Below are 26,715 nucleotides of genomic sequence, written 5' to 3'. Positions count from 1 at the left end.
TTTTCCCCTAAATTTCTGCACTTGAGGCTTTTAGTGGGACTGCCACATATTTACATTGATTAGGTGAAGAAGTGAAATGACAAGACAGTGTAAAAGGCAGTGATACACACGACCTAATACAGAAGATGGATGCCCTTAAATGCATAAACAATACAGAGATGATACAGTATGGCATGTGGAGACACTGGCATACAGCCACTGAGCATAATGCTCGTAATTTGAGATTTCACAGCTTAACTTCGATTATTTTGTATGATTTTAAGAGCAAATATGAGCAGTAAATATCAATATTATCAAGACATAGAACTGAACCTCAAAATGTACTTAAGAGCAGCCTTTTTAAGATTAAATTTCAGTCTCCTTTCATTTGGCAATAACTAATATTTCATGTTCTTTACATTTTTTAGGGACTCTTTTAAATTGACACAACTACACTGCAGTAAGAAATGTCCTCACAGTGTTCCAACTATCTGGAGAACAAAGGGGCTCCTCTTCATTAAAGAAATTAACACTATCTGAAAGCTGAGCCATAAAATAACAGCACATGTGTATGAACAGACTAAATGTAAGTACTTGCTGGGCTGAAAAGGACCAGCAAAGAAGGTGTGACCAATGGAATACACACCAATGCTGGCAGTGAGCATCCCACTGACACCATCTCATGGACAGATTAATTAACAAATGTTGCAGAACTTACTGTTTCACTGGCATTTGTGACACACTAAGTAACTGAACTGACACTGTACCTGTTCCTTGATTCTCTAAACTTCACATTATTGTCTTCACTGCACTGTAAGGGTGATTAGCTACAAAGAATTGACACAAATATCTGGAAGGGAAGCACATTAAACATCTTAAACATGTAAATGGATAATGCTGAAATAACTCAGATAAACTCAGGATATTGGACGCAACATGGATATCATTCTTCCTTCTAAAAATACATTATATAGTCTTTCTCCTTCTTCTAGGCCTTGTGCATAGGCAGTAGGATATGTACACACTGCTGTTGGTACAGATACTTGCTGTACTCAGAGTATCTATGTCCTTGTCCTTTTGGTTTCCACTGCTTTCTAAGGCTTCAGTGGGCTCTGCTTCCCTTTTTGCAGCAAAAGCTGTTCTTTCCCTGGAGAAGCTTCTTTCCCTAAGTCTTCTAATCCGGAATCCCTTTATTTTTGTAGGTTCAAGCTCAGCTTCTGCCTTTCTACTCTCTTCCTCTCTGTCCACCTTTGCACTTTTCTCAGAACTCTTTCCAGCTTGGCAAATCTTCTGAATTTGCTTCTGTAAATAAGCCCCACCTATTCCATAGCTGCGCTGTCCACTGTTCTTGTTGCTGGTTTCACTGGCCAGTGATGAGGAAGAGCCAGAGAGATTCATCTGACTGCAGTTATCCGACCTTTGGATGTTGCCAACTACAATGAAGTAGACACAGACAGATGTTGATAGATGATGAGATAAATAACAACAAAAATAACATTCTATTTGAAAATCCTTTTTTCTTCAATCCTATTTGTATATCACTTGGGTATAGCTCAAAAGAAAATGAAACCTAAGATTAAGTGGAATGTGTTCATGCCTAAAATTATGTTTCTCGGCTGTCTGTGAAGCACCTAATTTTAGATCAATGAGCTGTTAGCACAACACATACAAAAAAGTACAGATCACCTCAATCAAATGAGATCAGTGCTGAAAGTAAGGTGAATTAATGAAACAATCCCTAAGAAACAAAACATTATTTTCAAAGAACCAGGAAAAAGTTAACAAAAATAACATATTTATAAGCGATGCTCAGTGGAGCAAGATTTGGCAACCCAAGTATTTAAGCTTTTTATGCTGTGTTTAAGTAAAGTAAGTGGCATTCTCCTAAAGGAAACAGGATCTTGTGAAGGCAGAAGTGGACGGACCAGCCTGATCTCCCACTGAGAGGGGTGAGAAGATGCAGCAGGTCACTGTGCCATGCCATGCCAAGCCAAGGCCGTGGCTTCGGGCTGTCAGTGAGTCAAAGCAGCACAGAAGGGAGGGAGAGAGGCCTTACGCCATCCAACACCAACCACCCGCGCTGGCTACTGAGTGGTGTTAAGAGATTTCAAATGAATTTCCATCCAAGGTTGACTAATGATGAAGTGATGCAGGTCTTTTAAGATGAAGACATCAAAAATAAAGGGATTCTCAGGGCATCATGAGAGACAGGGATGTATACAAAGCCCTGTGCACAAGAACAAAAAATATGAACAGCGACTCGAGGCTTTAGATGGATCCACTACTTCTGCAGCAACCTAAACCACCTGTCCTGGAGAACTAGGACACCATTCCATCTCCAGCTCTATCTAATCACCTGGTATTCCAACTGCCTTGAACAAGACCAGAAGTTATCTCAATAGCTGCAGTTTCTGTCCAATACTATCATCTTCAAGAAATCCCCAGGTTTGAGAATCCCATTCATTTAAGTGGCCACCTAAATCTGAACTGGCATGATGGCAGGTGTCAGCACTTCAGATCTATTGGAAATTCTGCCAAAAGCACTTAAGACAGTATTTTAAGAAAACAACCGTTCCCCCATTTTTTAAATACTAAGTGACTTAAAGGTCCAAAATATACAAATACATTGGAAAACGATGTATATTCGTAGAAAGACGTGATTCTATTCTTGACATGAATATTCTAAATTACTATTTCTCTTACACGTCATTACCAACAAATATTCCTGCCACTGCCCACCCTGGTTTAGGCTCCAGTTCCTGGGACTGATGCTGCCACACACGTACCTTTGCGTGGGGAGCCCTGAGGAGAAGCGGGTGGGCTGGAGTGCAAAGAAGATGCCATGGACATAGTGTCATCTGTTTGTTTCTTACTACTTACTTCCTCAGACAAGCTTAGTGACTTCTGTGGAGAGCCTGTACCTATGAAAACAATGGGATCAGTTATTGCATATTATTCTTCTTTTGAATTACTGATTTCTGTTTAAACTACAAATAAGCACCATGTTGAACAATCAGAATATTCAGCAGAGAGGAGCAGATGCTCAGAGAATTCTGCATGTGGAGGCAGTCTCCACTGAAATTTAGATCAGATCAGCTGTGGCCACTGCTACTGCTGGCTGCTCATCTAAACTGTGTTGAAACATCCATATCCCAACAGGAACCACTGCAATGGATACATTCGTTGTATTTTTGGAAAAGAACTATGTAAAAAAAAAAAAATCTGTGTGCAGTATAAACCTTGGAGGAAATTCTTGTCCATGGCCCTGTTGGGACTGTTAAAAACCATGTGTGTCTGAGCTACGAGGTCAGTTCAAGATCTTCACAAGCAGGAGTTCTCAAATCAATGCTCATGGGCACAATCCACAGTTTGGCCAGTTTAGCAAAACCAGTGTCCCACACATGGTTTGGTGTTTCTTACTCACTATTAGACCATCCTGCAGAGGATTCAGTGCTGAGGAGTTATTTCAATTTCTCACTAATTGTTAGATCAGCATGGACCACCACACACAAACAAAGAAAAACTTCTGAGAACAAAGTTTCGGGAACTTATCAAACTGCACAGGCTTTTCAGAGGAGAACTGAAATAAATACTAACTAGAAACAGTATTTTATATGCTGTAATATACTGTTTTCTGAAGCTAGTTTAAATTGTGTTGATGTCTGATATAAAATAATTTCATATCAGTTACTGACTGCAGCTAACTTAATTTAATAGCCCACAACTGCAGCTTTCAAATGATACAACAATTATGTAAATAGGACAAAAGGTTTTTAATAAAGAATATACTGCTTTACATCTAGCAAATTTAGAGACAAATAAACTATGTTCACTAGGAGCAACTAATAATATATGTTGCTCCATTTGACCATAATGTTATTAAAATGGTGTCCCAGAGGTTAAAATATTAAATGTCTGTGATTTGTTTCAGTGATTTCACCCAAATATATTAGACTTCATGGAGCAAGAGCATATTTGGAGACAGCATCTCACCATTAACTGTTTTAAGGAAAGTTATAAAAGACTGTGCAAATGACTAAGCACTCTCTCTTAAAACACAGCAATATGTATCAGCTGCTTTAAAATGAATTAATTTAATGAAGCACAGCAGTATCTCACATAAACCACTCAGCTACAAAACAGCTCCTCCCTCCTGCTTGCTTACATCTTTAAACCTCCCCAGCCAGGTGAACTGAAGATACTCACTGAATGTGACATGATCCTTTGTCAATCCCTTTTTCCTGCTGGGGTACAGATTCACAGTTGGGACCTGAAGAACTTGACTCATTCGGTTTTGTTGATGCTGATGGGCTTTTGTGGTTTGGCCAATTGATCTCATGGGCACTGGAGACATTTCAGAGGATTTTCCTCCTCTTCTCTCACTTAAATTCTTTGTCACTGTTAGGGAAAAACTGCATATAAATATCTAGCACTTTCAATTGCACAATTATTACAGTACAACTGCAGACAAAGGAACCACTGTATAAAGAAGATTAATTGTATTTTAAACCATTTTTAGTCCAAACATTATGATCCCATCACACTGAAGATGATGTGTGAAGGGCTTTAAAAAAAAGCCCTAAATTCTTTAAAGTGCCATCACAGTACTTAATCAAAATATCAAAAGATGTTGTTTATTTCTACCACAAGCCTGTATTTTAAATGTTTGCATGCAAGGTGCAATTGCATAACAGCACTTCTTTCAAAATCAGGTGGTTTTGCAACTGGCATCAAATGTTTCACTAGATGGCACAAGTGATTTACAGCACAGGGCACTGCTTGAGCTTTTGTTTTAATCACACAGCAATTCACAGACTGCTCCTCATCTGATTTCTCCTTAAATTCTGTTGGAAAGTTCTGGATTGCAGTGTCACTACTGCTCATTCCTACCACAAGCAAGGGCAGAAGCTTATTACTGAGGTAAGAAATGGGGGAGCTGAACCCCTGAATGTGGGTAATCCAACCAAGTGGGGAGAGACATCCCTGGACAGGTCAGTGCTCTCACTGCACCAGATCTAAAACCACGAGGGGCTGGCAGCTCCCTCATGCCACACATCACTCCTCTATTCTTTCTCCCAGCTCTGTAATGAGGATAATCTCAACTGGATCTGCTGCCTGTGGGTTTTGGAGCTTAGGGCTTTTTCCCCAGTTTTTAAAAATGTTGCTTTTAATAATATGCCAATCTACTATATATTTATTTCTGTATCCACTTAAACTTCATTTTCCTTTCTGATGTTTAAGAAAATATGGACCTGATTTGCCTAACTACATGAAGTAGAACAGTCAGTATATTCCCTGTTTTTACTTTCAAATATCTATGGCTAGCACCATGCATATAAGATTTTAATTTCTTTTTTTTAAACTAATAAAAAACAATCTGATAACAGTTATGTTTTTCTCTTGGGTCTGGTACCTATGATTGCACATAGATCATCTATAAAGAGTTCAAACACAAATTTTTTAAAGGGGAGTTAAATGTGGCCATTTCCAGGTTTCCTGCTTCAGTGCTACTTAAAAGTAAAAGCTAAAAGAAAATTTGCATAAGACAGCATCTTAGGGAATAATAAGGATTTGCATTCTTAATACTGGATAACAGAAGGACTTAAAATTTTATCTTCAAGATGCCATCTCCTAGTCATGCTTTGAACTTATCTCATCAGAGATAAAACTGTATTTGAAGACAAAAAAAGCCTTAAAATGCTATACTTGGACAAAAAAACAAGCAGGAAACATAATTTTGTTTAGCATGATTGTTACTCATCTATTTTGAAACAAATCTGCCTTTCTTGAAAGTGAAAACTGCTTGAGTATCTGAATAAAACACAATTATAACTTCTCATTTCTAAATAAGAATTTACTGAACTGTGTAAGACAGCAGGTCAGACAACAATTTGTTTGACAAGAGCTCAAATTATGAGAGCTGTCCTGCTGTAGTCCTCAATTTGTGACTGTCAAGCCATGTCAAACTCATCAGTCAATATTGACCTAACTTCTCCTTCTCAACAATCTTCATTTATTCTAAGGTGTAATCCATTGCAGTTTCTGTATTGATTTTGTCTCTTTTCATTTCTTGCTGTTCATATGGTAAAGACTACTTTTATCCTTCCTAGTTCTGTGCAAGGACAGCAGGGCACCAGCAGAGCTGATGTGCTAATGGATTTCCTGCCAGACTGATGCAAAGACTAACAGCTTTAGGAACTAAAGGTCAAAATAAAAAAACATCATAGAAGTTTTTTGAGCTCAACCAAAACATGAACACACATGCTGTCCTGCTGAATCTCTCAGTACATAAACTGAGAAAACAACCCTTACTACAGTATCTTCTCCTCAGAGGAAAAGTTTAAAAGAGTACTTTTAGAGAAGGAACAACGTTTTTTATAAATGCTGTAGATCATGCTGCTGTTCTAGCTCACTGTACTTACAAGTGCTGTATGCAGGCTCACACTGAAGTGACAATATTTGGATCTTCTCTTCATCTGTCTCTACGCTGAGGTTGGACAGGTACTGCTTCACCTTCCTCGCCATCTGGGCATCCTCATAGAGCTTCTTGGCGTTCAGGAGCGAGCTGCGGCGGGCACGTTTCTTGTGAGCACCTCCCTGCACGTCCAGCATGTTGGAGTTCATGCTGCCCTGGCTCAGAGACCTACGAGAGAAAAGATCAAAGCACTAAAGGTTCAGTTCTCAACAGCAACAAAGAGCTACAGCAGCATAGGCCAAAGCAGATTAATACCAACAATCTTCAGTTAGGGCTAGTGCATGCTGATGCAAATGAGTTAAAAAAGATGAGCAGCATTAAAACAACACCTGTCTTAACATATCTGGGTACACTGAGAGCAGAGATTTGAGCCTAGAACAGGACTGCCTATGGAAGTGTGGAGCTGGGAAGAATAAGGGACAGTGCTGCGTGCGGAACTCCTTCAGCTCCGCTAACAACCCCAAGGCTTGTGCTGCAGGACCTACAGCTGACGAGAAAAAATAGTCTCAAGTTGTGCCAGGAGAGGTTTAAATGACATTAGGAAAAACTTTTTCAGGGAAAGGGTTGTCAAGACCTGAAACAGCCTGCCCAGGGCAGAGGTGGGGTCAGCATCCCTGAAGTTTTCAAAAAACACATGTTTAAGGCACTTGAGGACACAGTTTAGTGGTCAACATGGTGGTGGTGTTGGTTTGATGGTTGGATTTCATGATCTCAGAGGTTTTTTCCAACCTTAACAGCTCTATGAATTCAACTGTAGATTCTGAAATTGGACAAACTTGGTAACTTTGGTGGTTTAAGGAACTGGGTACCCACTGTGTGCATCAGGCTTACACAGAAACTCCTTGCACTTAGCTGAGCACAGGAGTAACCACTGCAATCCTCTTAGAAAACTGAGCTTCTCATAATGGTTAAACAAGGGGCAAATTATATTAAATGTACAAAGTGCACTTGATTACACACTTAACTTCTTTCTTCAATTAACTAAAAACATTCACAGAAGAGCAGCTCATTAAAAAACGTATCCCAAGAAAGGTGAGGAGGGCAGTGATGATATACATACACCCAGACTTGTATCTATGAAAGAGGAAGCTCCTCAATGCTCCGAATTTTGAGCTCTGAAATCTATCAGTAACTGAGGCAAAAATAAATAATACTGTACTTGTTAAAGAACATGAGTTACTCTCCCTGACAGTCATTCCCATTCACACTGGAAGAATGACCAAACAACTGATCAGGGTATAGTTTAAACACAGTCACCTCTGGTTCAAGTGCCAGAAGTCCCTCAGCCACACCAGTTCTGATGAATTTTTAAACAAACAGAGATCACAGTATAAGTCACATGTAAATTCTAATGGAAAATGTCAAAGTTGTTCAAGGCTGGGTTTGTGTGGAGGTTTTTAAATATTCAGATGAATATTTTTAAAGCAACATGAAGACATTTATCAAGATCTCATGTGTTTACAGAATCACAAGTGGCAGAATAAACAACATCAGGCACAGAAGAGCCATAATGGCCAAAGGAGTTGGACTGAAACATGTTGTTAGAGGAAATCCAAGGAATCAAGTAAACTGAGCTTAGAAAATAAATGTTGGAAAACAGCTGACTACAATATTTTCAGACATGTTAAATAAATCATTCTGAGAGAAAATATAAGCTTGAAAAGTCTCAGCAATTTATAGCTCAATTAAATAAAAGAGAGATGTTACTGGAGACAAGGAGCAGCAAAAGGCGTGACAGAGTGTTCACAGCTATTCAAACCAAGGGGACACTCCTGTCTCTTGATGGATAAGGACAAAACTATTCTACAATGATCAGGAAATTATGTTTATCTTTAATGACAGAAATATTTTATTGCTTATATACACACTGACTTTTTTTTTTCTTTCAGGTCTGGATTTGACTTTTTAAGGCAATTTAATTCTACTTCCTTTAAAAATTGTTTTTCCTTATTCCCTTGTGTTCACAGTAATTCCAAGGTTTAGAAATTACAGTGGCTCCATGGGCCCTGGCTATTCTTCCCCATGAGCTGCCTTGTGAGCAGTTGATTATTGAACACCAAATGCTGCCAGCCAAGGGCATCCACACCAGCATCAGGGACCAGCATCCAAACCTGCTAAGCCCAGTAGGACCAGCCCAAGTCCTGGCACTGTCCCCATCACTGCTATGCAAAGGCACACAGGTAACACAGAACACATAAAATATGGCTACAATGTCAGTCTTAAAATCACTGCCCTGGGCCAGGCAGGAATTTCCCTGGCCAACATCAGAACTCTCATCTTTAGTCATTCCATGATCCAGACCTCACACAACCAACACTCCCAGTAGGATCAATGAGGATTTTGGTGCAGGAAATATGAGATATATTTTAAACATATGCTAAAAATAAATACTTTGAAGGTTGCCTGAAGACAAACTTCAGGGAGGAAATTACTACATCATTACCACAATTCAAAGTGTCCTTATAGCTGAAAATGCAGAATGGCTTCAACTTTTCTGTAACATGTTAAAAGGCAAGTTACTTATTTCATTTACTTCCCACAATATTTTACCTTCCAATGTAACTGCACAGCAAGTTTGTTTTTTTTTTAATGCACAAAGCCAAAACTCAAACAACTTATCTATTACACAAAAGCAACTCAGAATCCTTATAGCTGCAGTAAAATGTTGGCTGTAACCCCTTACTCCTCTTTTCAAAAAAACATGTATTGCAGGGTTAATAAAATGCATGCTGTATTTCAGATGCATGCACTAACGAGGAGGATGCAGTATGTTAAGAGTTGCATAATCTTTATTTATCTTAGTTGCATTCAGCTCTACACTTACCCCAAACTTCTCCACCTCTTCTTCCTGTAAGCAAGAGCCATATACATTGAAGCATGTATTTGAACAGAAAAGCACAGGAAAAAAATAAAACAGTTGAGAGTCAGGAAGGAAAGATGTAGACAGGAAAGAACAGAAAAGAAAAATCTCTATACAGCCACATTCTTCTCAAACAATAACACAATGTTTTCATGAAATGCAGGGGCAAGACTTGACAAATACTTTAATATCTATCAGTTTTTTGTTTAATCTATGAATTGAAAAATTCAAACTTGCATTAATTTATTTTCTGTAAGTCAAATTCAAATTTGATGAAGTGCAACTCATTCATATTGCAGAAAATGGGATTAATTTATTATTTGCCTGTTGCAAGTGTATGAGAAATCATCACTATCAATATTCAAGTTTATGATATTGTTTTCTCTTGACTGTTGGCTGGAAAACAAGCCAGTTGCCAAATACACCTTGAAAGCCTAGACGCTCTCAGTGATTGGTAATGACCTTGTGAGCAAGTCTCATGTTACCACTAATACACATCTTTCTTGTTGGTTTTTCATCTTCAAAAGCATTTATTTGATGCTTCATAACACAAACTGAGAGATCAAACATGAAAGACAATGAAAATTAATATAAATGACACGAAAACATGGAATTATTTTCTTTTAATCTTTGGCACTATCTCTAATATTAGATGCCTAAGCACTTTATGGCAGTGTGTGTAATTTAAATTACAGTCATTAAAATGTGTTCTGTAATTCTGAAAAACATACTAAAGGCAACTATTTACTGTTAAATTTATTTAATTATTAGATTTCATGAGGTCTTAGGAAGTGCATGGGCTGTCAGGGAAATTTATTTATAGACTAATTTCAGCTGTGAATGCCAAAGTTTCTGAAAAGCAATCACAACTTCTCAGTAACTGACTTCTTAATTTTATACTTAAAATGAAATCTTGCTAATTCCAATCCAACTGTATAAAAGTGAATCTCCACTTGAAACAAAATGACATTAACAAGGATCTGTTATTTTTGGCTCAGACTGGGCCATTTTTAGAATCACAGAACAGTTCATGTTAGGAGGGACCCTGAAGTTCATCCCCTTACATTCCCCTATACACCTTCCACTAGACCAGGCTGCTCAGAGCCAAATCCAGGCTGGCTTTAAATGCCTGTACTTGGAAAAAAAATATCTTTCCTGATAGCCAGCCTTGCAAACAAAAACCAGACAGAACTGATGATCCTCTGTGAATCCTGACCACTGGAATCCCACAGGGAACCAAATCTCTATGCTCTATAAAGGGTCCCTATCCTTGCATGCCCTATTTCCTTCCACTGCACAGACATAACTGAATTCACACATCAGAGAGAATCACAGTCACAGGTGACTGTGAAGCACACTTCACCCAAAAACTGTCCACTGTGTCTCCTACTTGCACTACTCCCTCCAGGGGTGCTCAGAGAGTTCTCCTCTGCTGGGGAGCACACAGGTATGGGCAGCTCAGGAGAGTATTTTGTCATTTTCTGAAGTCAGAGCCATGTGGCTACTCAGCCATGACCCAACTCCCCACCCAGACTGCACCCTGAGGGGGCTTGTCTGGCCCATCAGTTTGAGGCACAGTGCAAGGAGCAAGGCCACCACCCACCCCACAGACACCCACAGGGTCAGGACCCTGTATGGACACAACAGAGCCACCGATGCTTTCAGTTCAGCCAGTGGGAAGAAAACAGATGCAGGAAATAATTCATTTCCACCAAATAAAATCTGGAGCTAATCAGCACCAGATTAGGAGTTATATTGCTTTTATTCTGCACTTTGTTAACACCAAGCCTGGTGATATTCAGCATCAAGATAAAAAGAAAAAAATAAGAAAAATAAGCCAAGAAAACACCCTCCACCTGCTGAAGCCTGAACATATCAAACATTATGTAGGTGGAACAAGCTGTGCTTAGAACAAATTAAAAATATTTAGTTTGAATTTAATATGTTATCAGTGGGGTTTTGTTTTGAAACAGCATTTCAGATCTATACATCAGTGATTTAGGTGCTTTTTATCTCTCTCTCATATCTAAATACTGTACCCTGTAATATTACACCTCTCTCGAAGCTCTACTGACACTAACATTTTATTTGACAGAAATATGTATCATTAAAATTAGAACTTATTCTTCTGTGCTTTTTAAAGGCAATAAACTGAATGACTTTATTAGTCATTCAAAGCAGGTCTGGGAAGCATCAACTGTTTTGCCATAATTTGATAAAGGCTGTGGTTTGATGGTAGATGTCAATGATGAGGTACACAATGAAATACCAACGTGCTGATGCACACAGAGACCCAGATCCCCCCACGCTGAGACCCCTTCAGTGCTGCTGCCCTTCCCATTGCACACCTTTGTCTGAACATCACAGCTGGATCCATGTTTGCAGAGGTCATTCGGACAACTTGGCGGATTTCTTTGGCAATCATCCGGAGTTTCTCAAAATTTACCAGGCCATCCACTTTAGAATCATTGCCTGCATAATTGAAACACACACATAAGGAAAGGAGTAATAAATATTTTTGAACAGCCACTGTGCTTCTAGCTCTTCCCTTGTTACCCTTCTCCCTTCCCTGTCCCCCAATCAACACAATTTTTTCTTATCAAAGTAGCAAGAAAACAGGATGTTCTCTCAAAACACTAATGGACTCAAACCCACTTGGACTAGCCTATATGATTTTATTAATCGATTTCTAAAGTAACAAGTATAAGTAGGAGGAAAAAGGAACAAGTGAACTATGCCCAAATCTATTTGCATAATGTTAAAATAATATAAATACAGAATTCCCATTAACAACATTCACATTAGGAAAAAAGTTCAAATAGTTTTGAACCATCACAACCAAGAATTAAGCATATTTGGAAATGGTTCACCTCAACCAGTTGCGAACAGGACTTTGTATAAACTGAACAAAACGGAAACATTTCAACAAAATCCCTTGAAAATGTTGAAAGCAAGAGTAGGAGGTGTATCACTGTGTGCATGCCACAACATGGAATGAAAACCTGGAAACATTACAGCAACAAGTTTTTTGTTAGAGAAAATATTTGAAGTAGTGTAGCTACCAGACAGTACACTCACCTACGCTTCCACCCTAAACCTTGGGACAGCTGAGGAGGATTACAGCATTGCTTTCAAAATATTAAAAATATACGTTTTATTTTTAATTTTTGTCTCGGACCAGTCTCTTCCATTAGGCGTTTTCAGTTCTATTTTATTTTACTCCTATAAAGGATCCCTCAAAAGCATCCTACTGGTGGCAGCTTCCTAAGACACATGTGGACCCACAGAGCACTGAAGAAAGGGCTGAAGTACATTCAATGCTTCATTTATTTCCTCTCTGTTTGACATTACCTTCATGCAGAAATGTGATATCTTTCTTGACAACAGGGAAAAGTGGGATAATTGGAGGCTGCATGCTCTGGCTGCTGAGGATGTTGCGATATTTTGCCATGTTTCGAGATGGATCAAAAAGATCTTGAAGGTCTCTGAGGTGCTTTTCATACTTGCTGGGTAACTTTTCCCAAGTGCCTCTGAGACGAGCTACTGGTGCAAGATTTAACCCACTGCAAAGCAGAAATGTGTCATTATTAGCTGTGAGTGGAATGATTACCTTTCAGAAGGAAGTGAAGGGCTGGGGGGTTGTTTTAAGGATTAAAAATAGCTTTCCCAAGGTTAACTGTGAAGCTGGGTGAATATGAGGCTACGAGTTCATCATAATAACCCTCTGCTGTTTAAACAGGACTGGTAAAAAACATGACTATTCAAGGTACAAATTTCAAATTCCTGCCAAAATAATATCTCTGTAACACAGGACTGACATCTATTTAAGAATCCTGTAAAAATGTATGCCACGTTAAGAACAAAAATGGTAAAAAATGCATGAGGTGAACCAATGATTGCACAGAAAACAAGAACAGTGCAAGAGCTCATCCCAAGCAAAAGTGGCAAGACTTTAGAAAGAAATTCTTCCTCATGAGGGTGGTGAGACCCCAGCACAAGTTGCCCAGAGAGGCTCCATCCTTAAAGGGCTCAAGGACAGGCTGGATGGGGCTTGGAGCAACCTGGTGTAGTGGAAGGTGTCCCAGCCCAGAGCAGGGGGTTGGAATGAGATTATCTTTAAGGTCTCTTCCAACCCAAACCATTCTGTGATTCTCTGACTTCAGAGCTTCAGACAAGAGTGTTTGTAAATGAGCAACTGACTGAGAATTGGAAGCAGCAGATATGCTAAAACTTATCACTGTGCCCTCATTGCCACTAAGTGAAAATATATCCAGAATTATTTGGATGCTAAAAACACCCCATTAAATAAATTAAATCCACCCTCCCTATAATAATTTGTCACCACCTATGCTCAAGGAATTCTGCAATAATTGCAAAGTCCTCACCTTTGTGGAACTGGAAAGGGAAGTGCTCCAGCACTGCTTAGCAAATCCAGAGCCACACTATCACTGAATTTGCTATTCTCAGATTTTTTTTTTTTCCAAAAACTTATTTTGTATTTGGGTTATTTTTTAGACAAAGTTCTTTCCATGCTATGCCAAACAAAGCCTTCTCTGACATGAAAAAATCAAACATATGCCAGCCCACAGCTCCTCTTTTCCATGCTACATTAGGACGCTTATCTTCCTATTTCATGAGACATATGGCACCAAACTGCTGTGCAGGACAAGGCAAAAAGGAGAACCCCTGTGACATATGCTAATAAAAAATATTCTTCTCAAAATAACAGTAAAACAAAACCTAACTTATTTGCCTTTTTCTTTTTCCCAGACAAAAGACCACTTGAGTCATGGCCTGATTGGACTTAATTGAGAAGGAGAAAGAGTAATTTCCTTACCTACAATAAACCATGAAAAATTAGGGAGTAGAATATAAAAATTAGAATCAGTATCCATGTGTGTATTCCCACATAATGAGCAGCCAAGGTCTCAATGATTGTCCAGTACCCTTCACAGAAATTCATTAATTCTTTAATGACTAACTACATTAGGCAATACATTTGATGAACTGGTTAGACATGGAAGAAAATATTTTAAAATCATGTTTTCAATAATGCTGCTGGGATACAGCACAAATCCAGATCTTTGTCTGATGAATCACAGTGTCTTTTTTTCCTACAGTAAAGGCTGGGTGTAAGATAATTGCAAATACAGGAAATGATGAACTCATGCTGTTAAAGCAGCAGCATTCAGTATAAATCAGAAGAGAAAGCTTAAATGTGCAACTGAAGAGGGAAAAAAATAGAAAAGCAAGCAGATGCCAGGAAAGAATGAGAAGGAAAATGAAACCAAAACAAGACTGATTTGAGAAAGTCCTTACAATGCAAGGAAAGTAATCTCATCATCACATATACGACTTGGTGCACCCTGGAAAAGTAACAATGACAAAAAGAAAGGAAATTGGGTGCCAAAGTCACAGAAAATGACACAGTGCTCAGGCAGGTTTCTGCAGTTCATCAATCAAACAGTGTTTTGTACCCATCTTCTCTTTTCCTGCAAGGTACCAGTGAAAAAGAGACTGTCACACCCAGCACCGCAACAGGACTGAAGTGCTGAGGTGACAGTGCAGAGGCTCTGGTGACAATCTCTGGTCACTCGTCTCTGACCAGTCTGGTTTTGGAAAACCACCCAGCCCCAGCTGTAGTCTGCTCAGCATATTCCCATTTCTTTCCTTTCTGTTTGGATTACCAGCATTGCCTGTGACAGCACCAATCAGATCTGAGGAATGGGAAGTATTTTACCTTATCACCGCAAACATGGAATTGAAGTTCTTGCATTCTCGACAGTGGAGAGCAATTTTAATGAAATGCTTAATAATCTTCATTCTTTTGAGTTGGTTGGGTTCTGCTAAAATTTCCATGGCAACCCAGAAGGTCTCTTGATTTATGACATCCTCAAACTGTTTCAGGTGAGCATTCCCTGTTTTGGAGTCCAGCTTGTACAGGTCATCAATGTATTCCGTTGGCTCGATGTTGCGGAATAATTCAAAGTCCCGCATGGAAAGCTGAGTGGCCACCTCAATGGTGCTCAGCTGCAGGAGGGAAATTTGGCTCTCTCGGAGGAGCTCTTGAGCATCCTCATCTGAGCATAAGGTTTCTGTTTCCATATTGTTTTTCAGATAATACCTGAAGAATAAGTGAGTAACAACAACACATTAGAGATGCTCTTCAGAGGGTTTGTGAACACAAAGATGTTGAACTATACCAATCACTGTGAGCATTACAGAGACAAGAAGGGACAACATAACCTTGTACTTCAGTTAATGTAAAATAGCACCATTACTTAAGTAAATAAACATTTCAAAAGCTCTGTGTTAATATTTTTACACTGTACTCTGTAATATGCTGTAGTGCTCACCTTTTCTATTTATAAATTCAGCAGCAAAAATAGCATTTCAAAAAACACACTAGTTCTGAGAAATCGCCTGTTAATGTATTTCTACATTTCTTACAAAATTTTGCGTGTTTTTTTTCCATAAATTTATTGTGGCACACTAATATTTGCATGGGGCACAGAGTACTCAGGAAATGAATATATATCTGGAAAATTCACTCCATGGTCCCAGGTAAATCGCTTTCAGATACACAAAAATTTATTACTAATAAATTCCCTCTGTTGCCTAGCAAAGACAACTACAGAATATTTTAGTTTAATAAACTTTCTTCTGGTATGGGTCAGGTCATCAGATAAAACCAAAGCGCTTAACATTTCAGAAACATTCAGAACAGTTTACTTAAAAATGGAAGAATTTATCTCAGGTTAGGATTGGTTCACTGCAGCATGACACTGAGAAAGAAATTAATTGTATTCTTTAATCCTCAAGTACATGTGAGAAGTGTCAAAACAAATATAACCTTTTTCTCCAAGTGTAAACCACTATATACATTATCCTGATCTGCTAAATTTAGCTGCCTTCAAGTAAGCTTGCTGCAGATTTAGGGAGGGATTTTTGGGTGCAGAAGAGGAAGGTGATCCAAAGAAGAGAGGCAAGTGTAAGTTACTGGCATTTACTTGCTTGTGCTTCCAACAGATACCCGTCCATTTTATTTAAAACACCTCTCCCTGATGTAAGGCTTAATTATCGTGGAGGTCTTGGTTGCAACGTCCAGTTTCAATCCTGAAAGCCAAATAAAACCCAGGCGAAACAAGGAACATTTACCGTCCGTTGAGCTGAATCCTGTCAGCCAGCTTGGAGAACTGGTCCGGGAGGCGCCGCTGTTTGATGACCCCCTCGGGGCTGACGGACACCTCGCACAGGGAGTAGGTCTCGGGGGCTCCTGTCAGGTTGAACTCATGGACAGCGTGACTCACCACCTCCTTTGCTGTAGTGTCTTTGCTGATGATGATGTAACAGCTCTGCTGATCTGCTTTGAAAACTCGTATCACTTGATCTGGAATATCTAAAAAAAGAGTGTAACACCTTTAATGTGTGAAGTACTTTTCCACTGAGAAGACACAAGGTCACTTGGAGAGATATTTTACAAGGGCATGTGATAGAACAAGGTGGAACTGGCTAAAGCTGAAGGGGGGAAGGTTTAATTGGATATTAGGGACAAATTCTTCCCTGTGACGGGGGTGAGGTCCTGGCACAGGTTGCCCAAAGAGGCTGTGAATTCTCCATCCATGGAGGTGCTCAGCACCAGGCTGGATGGGGCTTGGAGCACCTGGTCTAGTGGAAGGTAGGGGGTGGAACTAGATAATCTTATTGCAAGCCAAACCATTCTTTGGTTTGGAATGAGGCGAAAAGCCAAACCTAACCAAGTTCTAATGGTTCTAATCACAATCATTCTGTGATTCTATGATTTACTGTCCCATTTGATCATCAGGAAACAAAAACAACCAGCTTCTGGGGGAAAAAAACCATGCTGGACTTAAAAAGTATTTAAAATACTCTGGGTTTTTCTTCATCTTTGTAAGGAAAAAAGAAGACTCTTCTCTCTGCTCTTCTTCTAACTCAATTACTCTACCATCCCATGACCCCAGTCAAAGTACAAAGTACAAAGACGTGCAGGTATGTAACTAGACTGTTCACTGTTCCTTCACAGCGTGTCTTAAAAACTTTGGCAGCATCATTCCTCCTTTGGCTCTCTTTTGTCTGTGAGAGCCAGATCCACACATGTGCCAGGGCACTCTTCCCAGGGATGGGAAGCCACCAAGTACGGATGGATGGGCTTGGGGTGGGAGGATGTGAAGAGGAAAGGAGATTTGGTTGCTCCCAGAACTAGCCGTAAGCTTTTACCCTCACTCTTTCCCCTGAAGGAACTAAGCTGCTGCCAGCAGTTAATTCTTTGGCTGGTGTACTTATTTATAGCACATTTTATGTATTATAAATGCATTAGAGAACAGCTTCATCTGAGGCAGCCTACAGCAGGAAATAAATATCTACTGAAATATGTGTTGAATTCACAGTTTGATGATTGCAAATAACTTGCTCTATTAGCTATTACAGAAAGTTTGATTTTCAAAATAAAACTGATTTTTAAAAAATTGTCAGGAGTCAAAATGCACAGTAATTTCAAGCACAGGGAAGCCCAGATTTTCCCTTCCCTGAAGACTGAAGACTAAAACTTCACAGCTTTTCAGCAGACCTGAGAAGGTGGGAGGATGTTGCTGAGCCCTCAGCCAAGGCTTCAGAGTCTGAAGCTCTCCAAAACCACACCAGAGGCAGATGTGCCATAACTGCTGCATCAGAGATCTCCAGTGAGGGAAGGGAAGGAAGGGCTGTCTTTAAAGCAACAGCCTCCCAAAGAGCCCTCCCCTTCTCTCACTGCAATTTGTCCAGCCCTTAAGTGCCAAATCCGTGGATGGAGACATGACCTGCCCTGGAGCACTGGGGATGATCAGGTGTCCCCTCTGCCCAAGGGGAACCAGCCCAGGGAGTCATCCTGCTGGGCAGAGCATCCAGGTCCTTCAGGCACTCCCAGCAGCAGCTCTCTGAGCTGCTAAAAATACAGTTTTAGATGCTGCTCACCCTACTGACTATACATAGATTTCCCTCCATCAAAATCCACTGCTTAAGGAGGCAACAAAGATCCCTGGGGGCAGTGACCTTGGGGTTACTTTTTCTTGCATCAGGATTTATATGTGTTATGGGCACAAGTAGAAGGAATTTCAAGGTAAAAAGTAAGCAGGTAATCTATGATCCAGCACCAAAGGTCCCACCCATTGGAAAAAAGAAAGGCTCAACATCAGTTGTAAATAAATTTTAAGATGGAAGAAAACATGGGTTAAAAAATTCCAGTTGAAAGCTAATTCCTCTAACAGTTTCATGATTATGATTAAAACATTATCAGAACATTCTCATCAGAAGCTGGGTTCTAGCTGAATATGAAGTTCAATATATATGTGAATAGGAACAATATAAATGAGAAGTATTTTGTACTTTATTTCAGAGTGAAAGTGGTGGAAATGACATATTGCATAATTAGAGAAGTGCCTGTCATAATAGTGATAATAAAGAAATAGAAGAAGGGAAACATCTATACTTTGGTATCAACATACCTAAAAACAAGGACATATTCAAGGTGTAAAACTGAAATTTAATTAGGGAGAAAAAAGTAAAAAAGAACAAACAAACCAACAAACAAACAAAAAAACCAAACCCATGCAACCAAAACAATGTAACTTGTGACAGATAAGGGAAAAATTACAGGCACATTTCTGTCTTCATAGTCTTTGCTTTTAAGCAGGCAAACATAAATTATTAAATTAATTTTTTTAATGCATTATTCAGCTCATTTTGACAATACAAAGCACATTTCAATTTGCCATGCACAGAATTTTAGTTATGAAGTACAACAGAAGATCAAACTAAATCTCAAACTGTTATCCTCTGAAACTTCAGTCCTATGAAAGAGATATAAGCAACTTCATCCCTTTAAAGCAAGGCCACAGAGAAGCACAGGAACCTGCAAGAAGTCATTCAGTGTGCTGGGGGCAGAAATGGGAATAAAATGCAGGTCTCAGCCTCAGCACAGCACTGTGCCTGTACAGGAACCTATGGATTTGTTTTAAGGAAAATTACAGAGCACAAGGCTATCCAATGCCCTACAGTAATAACTATGTCAGTGCAACATCTGATAGTGTTAAATTTACAGGCAAGCCATGCAATATTAAGGTCTGCAGGATGCTTTACATGAGGATACTTACAGTAAAACCCAACAGCTGCAGACAGGAGAAAAAGAAAAAAATTGTATCAACACAAAATCAAGATTGAGATGCTTACAAAACTTATCAAATGTACACTGTCAGAAATAACTTGGTTTTCTCTGACATTCAAACTGGCAGCATATTTGTTATAGCAAGCTTAAAGCAAAGCTAAGTGATGCAGCTGAAGATGTCCCTGGCCATGGCAGAGGGGTTGGAATAGATGACCATTAAAGGTCCTTTCCAACACAAACTATTCTGTGATTCTATCCAAGATGAACTAGTTACCACCATTTCATATTAAGCAGTTAACTTGTATAGTATTAAATAAAAATTTTTAGAAAAACATGTAGCTCTCATGCAGACAGCAAGGATCTGAAATTGCAGCAAAAAGGGAACATTTTTGCTTTGGGTATTTATGCACCTGATAGGATGTATCTGTGCACATCCCTTTTAAAGGGGAAATCTGCAAGTTTATGTAAACATAAGCCACAGTCACAAAACACTTTACAGAGTATGTCATTATGTACAGAACTTACACTTAAAATACGGAAAAAAAGATTCTGACTAAACATGTTTACAGGCAGCTGCATATTGCAAGAAATGCCTCCTGCAGCCTCCCTAAAAACTGGAATCCTACAGCAACAGCAATGAAAGCCCAGACCACATATCTCAAAACATTTTTTAGGATTTTAGACATACTGTTGAGTATACATAACGTTTGTAAAACATGAAACATGAACATCACTGTGCTGATACCAAGGCAGTCCTATTCTATCCACAATCCTGCTTGAAATATACATTGTCAGACAGAAGGATGGACAAGTCAAAGCAGCGAGGAGAGATGGCAAAGGAGAAAGGGGCAAACAAAGATTATCTCCTTCCACCAGAGCCAAGTAAATTAAAGGCTCTCAGAAGTGGTAAAATCCATTTCTTTGTAAAAAATAAGTAAGTCTCACATTACTTAAAAAAAGTAGGCAAGAGAGGTTCAGGCAGTGTGGATTTTCAGGACCTCTCCAGTTTGGCCCTGTTAGGCCCACAGGATGCACAGGCAACTGCACTCAGCACCAGTGACGTGAGTACAGTTGCAATATTCCCCCTGACCCAGCTGCCTTGTGAACCATCCTGTAAATCAACCCCAAGCTGCCATTTACCTGAAGGATTGGAGAAATCCAGAATGCTGGTTGTGGGCTGCAGCAGGTCAGGACTACTAGATGAAAGAGTGCCTGGAATGGGCATGATGGCCAGGCTGTGCCGGCACTGCCGTGTCCCCACGATGCTGTCATCCTGAGACTGGCTCACGCTGCCATCACTGCAAAACAGTTCTGCTTCAGTTATCTGCATTAAACTCCTCCTATTCACCTTGGGATCAATGATACTAAGAAAAATAATGGTGTTCAGCTGTTTTAACTACATGCTGTAGACAGGCTTTCAAAACAAGATGGGGAAAAAGATTTGAAAGCGTTCATCAGGAGAGAAAAGATATTTTGGTCTTGTTCTGCATTCATGGGGCAGGTGCCATGATTTTTTAACAAATATAAGCAACATGGACATAATGACTAGAAATACTAAGCAATTGGTCTCTCTTAATAGCCTGAGGCTGAAAGAATGTAGGTTTTAGGTAGATGTCAGGGAGAAATTCTTCCCTGTGAGGGTGGTGAGGCCCTGGGACAGGATGCCCAGAGCAGCTGTGGCTGCCCCATCCCTGGAAGTGTTCATGGCCAGGCTGGATGGGCCTTGGAACAATGTGGTCTAGTGGAAGGTGCCATGGGAGGGGCTGAAATGGTCTTTAAGATATTTAAGTTCCCTCTCAACCCAATCCCCTTCCAACCATTCTATAATTAATGTATCACAACCTAATAAGGAACCATTACTTTTTGACAGAAGAGTCTGGACAAACCTGAACAGTTTTGGAGGCAAGATGCTGAAACGAGTCTTGTCTAAAATTTTCCTGATTCTGTTTCTTCCACCAGATACAGTGTTTGCTTTCATTTTCTTGTTTCCTTTTTCACGGGGAAACATCTGTTCCACATCTCCAGGCATATCTGGGATAGAATAACGGTTGTTTTTCTTTTCTGCAATTTTCGGAATATGTGGAATTCCATTCTTCTCCTGTCCTATCCTGCAGAGCAGCTCCTTAAACACTGTAAGAGAAGATACAGTTGTTGTGAGTAACCTTTGCACACTCAGAACTTCACAATGAAATCTTTTTCCCTCAAACCTTTTGCATCTCAGAGAGAATAAGGAAACGCTGCATTCAGGGCAATAAGCACTATGCATTTATTGGCTCTTTTGTTTGCACCTTTTAGGTAATGGAATGCACATTCCTCTTCAAGAGTAACTGCAACACAGACTGATATTTTCCCAAACTGTCTTTGCCTCTACTAACACTACTGAACAGAAGCTGCATCAGATTTCCTATTGCATTTATGAAACTAAGCTAGTCTATAACCCACACTGACATTCTCAAAGCTAGAATTCCATGGAAATTATAGGGGTTTTGTTCTGTTTCTTTCCACATATATAAGGTGGAAAAAAAAGTTCAAATTGTCTTGTCAACATCAATTACTTCTTTAAAGATCCTTTAAAAATTGTTTGAAAACCTTTCAAGTCAGAAATTCAGTATTTTCTATTGAAATATTGAATTCAATTTCTATTGAGATACTGGAAGAATGAAGAACTGACAACACAGCAAATTAATCAGATTGTCCCCATGAGGAAAGCAACCAAAATTTTCTGGGCAGAAAGTCCAATTAAATGGTAAATTTCCATTGTATAATAAAAGCTAAGGCTACAAGCTTTCTAAGTATAGATTTGAATAGAACAACAGGAATTGCTCATAGTCAGAAACTTAACACTCAATTAAAAAGTCAGGAAAATAAGTATCACTGTTGTAAAAAAAGCTTCAAGTTATTAATTCATTAAAATTTATCAGAGAAATCACCTTGAAATTCTATCAGCTAGCAGGAGGAGATTAAAAACCACTTGTAAATGTATGTTGCTCACATTTATAATACAAATGAACCACCTATCACTGTCTCAGCTATAGTGATGCTTCATTTCATGTCAGTTCACATTAGTCTGGACCACTGGTGACTCTGGTTGCTTCAAGCTTTTTTTGCATTATGCTAATAAGTAACTGCTGAGGGATTGAACCTTTTTAGCTGCACAGTGATAAACATAGTATAATAATGAAAAGAAAATCAATAGTGAGCAAGGGCAGGTAACTGGAGGAAGGAAATAGGAGAAGAAAACCATCAGAAGATATGGGTACAACTGTGGAGGAAGGAGCTATCCTGTGCACAGCCTCCTTCCTTCTGTAGCTCTTGTTATTCTGTTGCCTGAACAAGATTATGGAAAAAGAACAGATGATTTGCCTGAGATTTTAAAGAGGTATTTAGGTGTTTATATTCATGATGACAATTAAAAGCCAACATTTATATGCCATACCACTTTTTATATCCCCTTTTCAATTATAAAGGTAATTTATCCTCTCATTCTTACAGCCATTAAAAAAAGTTTTACAAAATCCCAGCCTTACATTTTGGCTGTTTCTTGGCAAAAATATTTTGGTCCAGATCCCCTGGCTTTGTTTCAGCCCCACTGCATGGAGGGACACTAAATCAGCTTAAACAGTCATCTGAGGGTTTCTCAGGGAGTTGAAGAGCTGCCTGTGCTGGCTCTGTGCCACTCAACATGCAGCCCTTGGCACATGAGAACCGATCCAAGCAAACAGAGGCACAATGAGGGGACTTCTGCACAACTTCCCACCTCAAGAGCAAGTTGGAAAAAAAAAAAAAAAGGTGGAACCTTATTGCACTTATAAAGCCAGAAGGAGTGGAGGTTTTCCTTCACACATAAAAATATATAATATATAAAGTCTACTCACCAAAAATGTTTGTTTTTACAGTAATGGAGAGATGTGTGTTATTCTTTAAGATTTCCAGAGCTTTTACAAAGGTAATATTCTCAAAATTCTGTCCATTTACTTCCATTATCTTTAAGAAATAAAAATTGGGACTGTTAGGAAAATATCTGTCTGACAGACTTACAAATACAAAGGTGATCATACAGGCACAGTAAGAACTTCCCAGAAATTACCATATCATCTTTACAGCAGCTACAGAATTAAAACATTCCATGTAAAATAACTATTTTCATCATGTCAGAGAAGTCATATCCTGTAAATAAATCAGGACTTCCATTTTTACTTGAAAAATGCTTTAAGTAAGTTTGTTTTCTGTAACAACATGACATTCTTGCAATTCATCAGAAATGGTGGCTCATGAGCCACAGAACTAATATCACTTCAAAAGTTGTATTTTCACTGAGTGTGACCTGTCACTGTTTCACCTACCTCAGTGAGCTGGGATCAAACACATCAGGTGAGAATCAATCCCACAGAACAATCTGATGGTTTCAATGTAACCATATCTCCAATCAGAAAGTTAAAAAATACCCATAACTTGATTTATTTTCCAATTCTGTTTTTGGAATATTTAAATATTTTATATATTTTGAAAACTATTTAACAGAAACCCATTTAACAGACAGAAATGGAAGCTGAGCTGTGGCATTCCCACACTTGCCAGTGGTTTGGTTTTAGTACACAGCATAACGTTTCTGTTGAGAACAACCAAGAGGTGGGTGAGGCAGAACATTTTAAATTAACTGTTTTTACCTGATCACCACGCTTAAGTCCAGCTTCTGCGGCTTTACTGCCTATCTCCACAGTCTCTACAAAAATACCAAACCCCTTGTCACTGCCTCCAAGAAGGCTGAAAAACAGGGGAGAGTCTCTGGAAGGTTTTTGCAGGGTGATTTGTCTCCATTTCGCTTTGGCAGCACAGGCAATATTCAGCAATCTGAGATGGCCTTTCATTTTCTGTAACACAGAAGACACAAAATGCAGTGCAATGTTTCTTTTGTCAGAAATGGAAGAACAGTTACGAAAAATACCCCAAGTGCCAGAAAATAGATTTTTGATGCCAGATTTCCAGATCTCACTAAATAAACCTTGTCCTCTTTTGCAAAAATGCAAAAACTCCCAGGTGAGTGCCATAAGTATTACTGTATATGGCCTTTATATCTAACTTATACTTAAGAACAAATATGTCCCATGTTAAAAACCACCTGTTAACTGTTACACTTAGGGACTACAGCTGTTAGGCACTGGTAACACTTGAAAATTGAAATATGTAGTACTAGAAAATGTGACGTTCTTTTTTGCCCCTACCGTATCTTCCAAGTTCTTTTCAAATTCTTCCAGGAATCGAGTCATGGCAGGATCGCCTTCAAAGTCATTAAAATGATTGTTCACCCACAGTAACACTACTCTGGTAACCTGTAAAAACAAAATAAATTATGTGTGTGTGTATATATGCATATATATACACATATAAATGTACCTATGGTTCTTCTCCTATAAGCATTAATCTATAAACACAGAGGAATATTTGGATGTGGCAGAAGAACATAAAACAGATTACCCTATCTGATAGGAAAAAGGCATTTACACTTGAAATCATCTTCTTTTTCCCTTTATTTGTGGAAGTATATGAAAAATTTAAAAACCCAAGTATTTTTATACCTAAAAAATACTGGCTACATCACCCAGTACCTACTGGTGCATAAATTCATCTTCAGCTAAGCCTTCCTGACACTGTTTATGAAAATTACCTTTTAAAGCATTGTAATGATTTCTTTAAAGGAAGTTCTAGTTGTGATAATAAAAAGCTTTCTTCTAAGAAATTTTAGTTAAGTATTCAGATTGCTTCTGTAGGTGCTACAGAATAGTAAAGTCACTACTATTCAAGATAGTTAGTCTGACATGATAGTCAGTCTGATATATCCACCTATATTATAAAAAAAATCTGTCTACAGCAGTTTCTCTTCTAAAATTATACCAGTTCTGCTTCTGTTTGATGACACACTTCTCTTTATCTTTCTTTTTATTAAAAACCAGTAGTTGCCCAAATGAAAAACATGGAAAGAAGAAAGAAGAGAAGCAGCAACCACAGCAGACCCTGCACAATTTCCTATAGGAAACTTCTAGTGTTTTGACAGTATGTTGAACTTCCTCAGCTCAAGGCTAGAACACATAAAAACATTGGCTAAGAATCAACAAATCGGCATGATGCAAGTTCCAGACTATCAAGGCTTTTCATGAATGTGGACACAGTTAGATAGAGTGGAACCTAGTTTTATTTATCCTAGCTTGTCAGCAATACAAAAAGGGATCAATTTAAATATATTTTCACCAGAAATATTAATCTCTTAGACTCCAACCAACCTTATCCCTGAGGCTGTCCACTGTGAACCACTCCAAGAGTTTATTTCCAACTTCCAAGGGACTTGTTAGAAATGTTCTGTATGTTAAAAGAAAATCTTCGATGTAGGTTGGATCCACAATAGAATGTTCCTCTATTAAGTGCATGATGAGTCTCTCGGGTGTTGCCTTAAAAAAGCAAATGAAAAAATAACTGATATCTCTCATCACTACCTTTCCCTAAAGAGTAATTCAACAGAAACCCACGTGACCAGTATAATCCCTTTAGAAAGCTCAGTTATGGCCAACTCAGGAGAAAACGCACCAACATGTTTAAATCAAATCCTCCTGCTTCTCTCAGCCCTGACATTTTGCATAGGTAACACCTGGCTAAAACAATTAGTAACGTCCCTTAATTTTAATTTTTAGTAAGCAGTTTAAGTTCCTCTTTCAGATTACAAGAAAATGGTCATAAATACCCCAAAGGGTGCTCCCAATACAAAACTCAATGTATGTGTTGATCAGGTTACAATGTATGTACCTTTATTAAAGGAGAAATGGAAGTAAATTTGGTATATGATACACATTCCTTCCAATCAAGTTTTTTGAGCTGACACAGACAAAACTGAGTATGTACATACTAGATTCAAACTGAAATTGTATTTATTTACTAATAAGTAAAATTTTACTAGATTAATGGAAAGCATAGAAAGAAATGCACCTTGATAACTATGTGTCCTTTTCTGGTTCCACTGCGATCCAGTTCCCTGTGCTCCTTTACCATCACAATTTCTCCTTCTTCCTCCACTTTGTGAGTGTTTTTTTCCACATGGTTCAGAATCCTCCAGTAGTCTTGCTGGGCTATACACACAAACTGCCCCCAAGGAGAACAAGAGTGATTAAAATATCTAAAATATGAATGTATCCTCATCTCCAGGCTTAACAACCCAAACTCTCCCAGTCTCTCTCCACAGCAGAGAGGCTCCAG

The 26,715-nt window shown here is 38.9% G+C and overlaps 1 protein-coding gene across 12 annotated transcripts in view; it reads right to left on the bottom strand.

Annotated features, from left to right (window-relative positions):
* Nucleotides 1-26,715, bottom strand: part of RAPGEF6 (Rap guanine nucleotide exchange factor 6) — a 120,986-nt gene that overhangs the window by 12,776 nt on the left and 81,495 nt on the right. For 3 of the 12 annotated variants that reach the window (XM_053990947.1, XM_053990952.1, XM_053990954.1), the window contains exons 11-26: nucleotides 26,449-26,601; nucleotides 25,752-25,916; nucleotides 24,696-24,803; nucleotides 24,141-24,344; nucleotides 23,349-23,457; nucleotides 21,360-21,603; nucleotides 20,614-20,771; nucleotides 19,463-19,477; nucleotides 16,473-16,713; nucleotides 15,055-15,438; nucleotides 12,666-12,877; nucleotides 11,663-11,786; nucleotides 9,279-9,302; nucleotides 6,402-6,622; nucleotides 4,186-4,377; nucleotides 2,766-2,900 (exon numbers count right to left, since the gene is read on the bottom strand). In XM_053990947.1, coding sequence (XP_053846922.1) covers nucleotides 2,766-2,900; nucleotides 4,186-4,377; nucleotides 6,402-6,622; nucleotides 9,279-9,302; nucleotides 11,663-11,786; nucleotides 12,666-12,877; nucleotides 15,055-15,438; nucleotides 16,473-16,713; nucleotides 19,463-19,477; nucleotides 20,614-20,771; nucleotides 21,360-21,603; nucleotides 23,349-23,457; nucleotides 24,141-24,344; nucleotides 24,696-24,803; nucleotides 25,752-25,916; nucleotides 26,449-26,601 — 2,689 coding nt within the window. Of the gene's footprint in view, nucleotides 1-1,298; nucleotides 1,413-2,765; nucleotides 2,901-4,185; nucleotides 4,378-6,401; nucleotides 6,623-9,278; nucleotides 9,303-11,662; nucleotides 11,787-12,665; nucleotides 12,878-15,054; nucleotides 15,439-16,472; nucleotides 16,714-19,462; nucleotides 19,478-20,613; nucleotides 20,772-21,359; nucleotides 21,604-23,348; nucleotides 23,458-24,140; nucleotides 24,345-24,695; nucleotides 24,804-25,751; nucleotides 25,917-26,448; nucleotides 26,602-26,715 lie in introns of all 12 variants that reach the window. The other 9 variants (XM_053990942.1, XM_053990951.1, XM_053990948.1 and 6 more) reach the window with 7 other exon arrangements.

This window comes from Vidua macroura, chromosome 15, assembly GCF_024509145.1.
Source record: "Vidua macroura isolate BioBank_ID:100142 chromosome 15, ASM2450914v1, whole genome shotgun sequence".
Classification (NCBI taxonomy): domain Eukaryota; kingdom Metazoa; phylum Chordata; class Aves; order Passeriformes; family Viduidae; genus Vidua; species Vidua macroura.
Note: the sequence above shows the minus strand (reverse complement) of the source record. Positions and strands in the feature narration are given on the sequence as shown.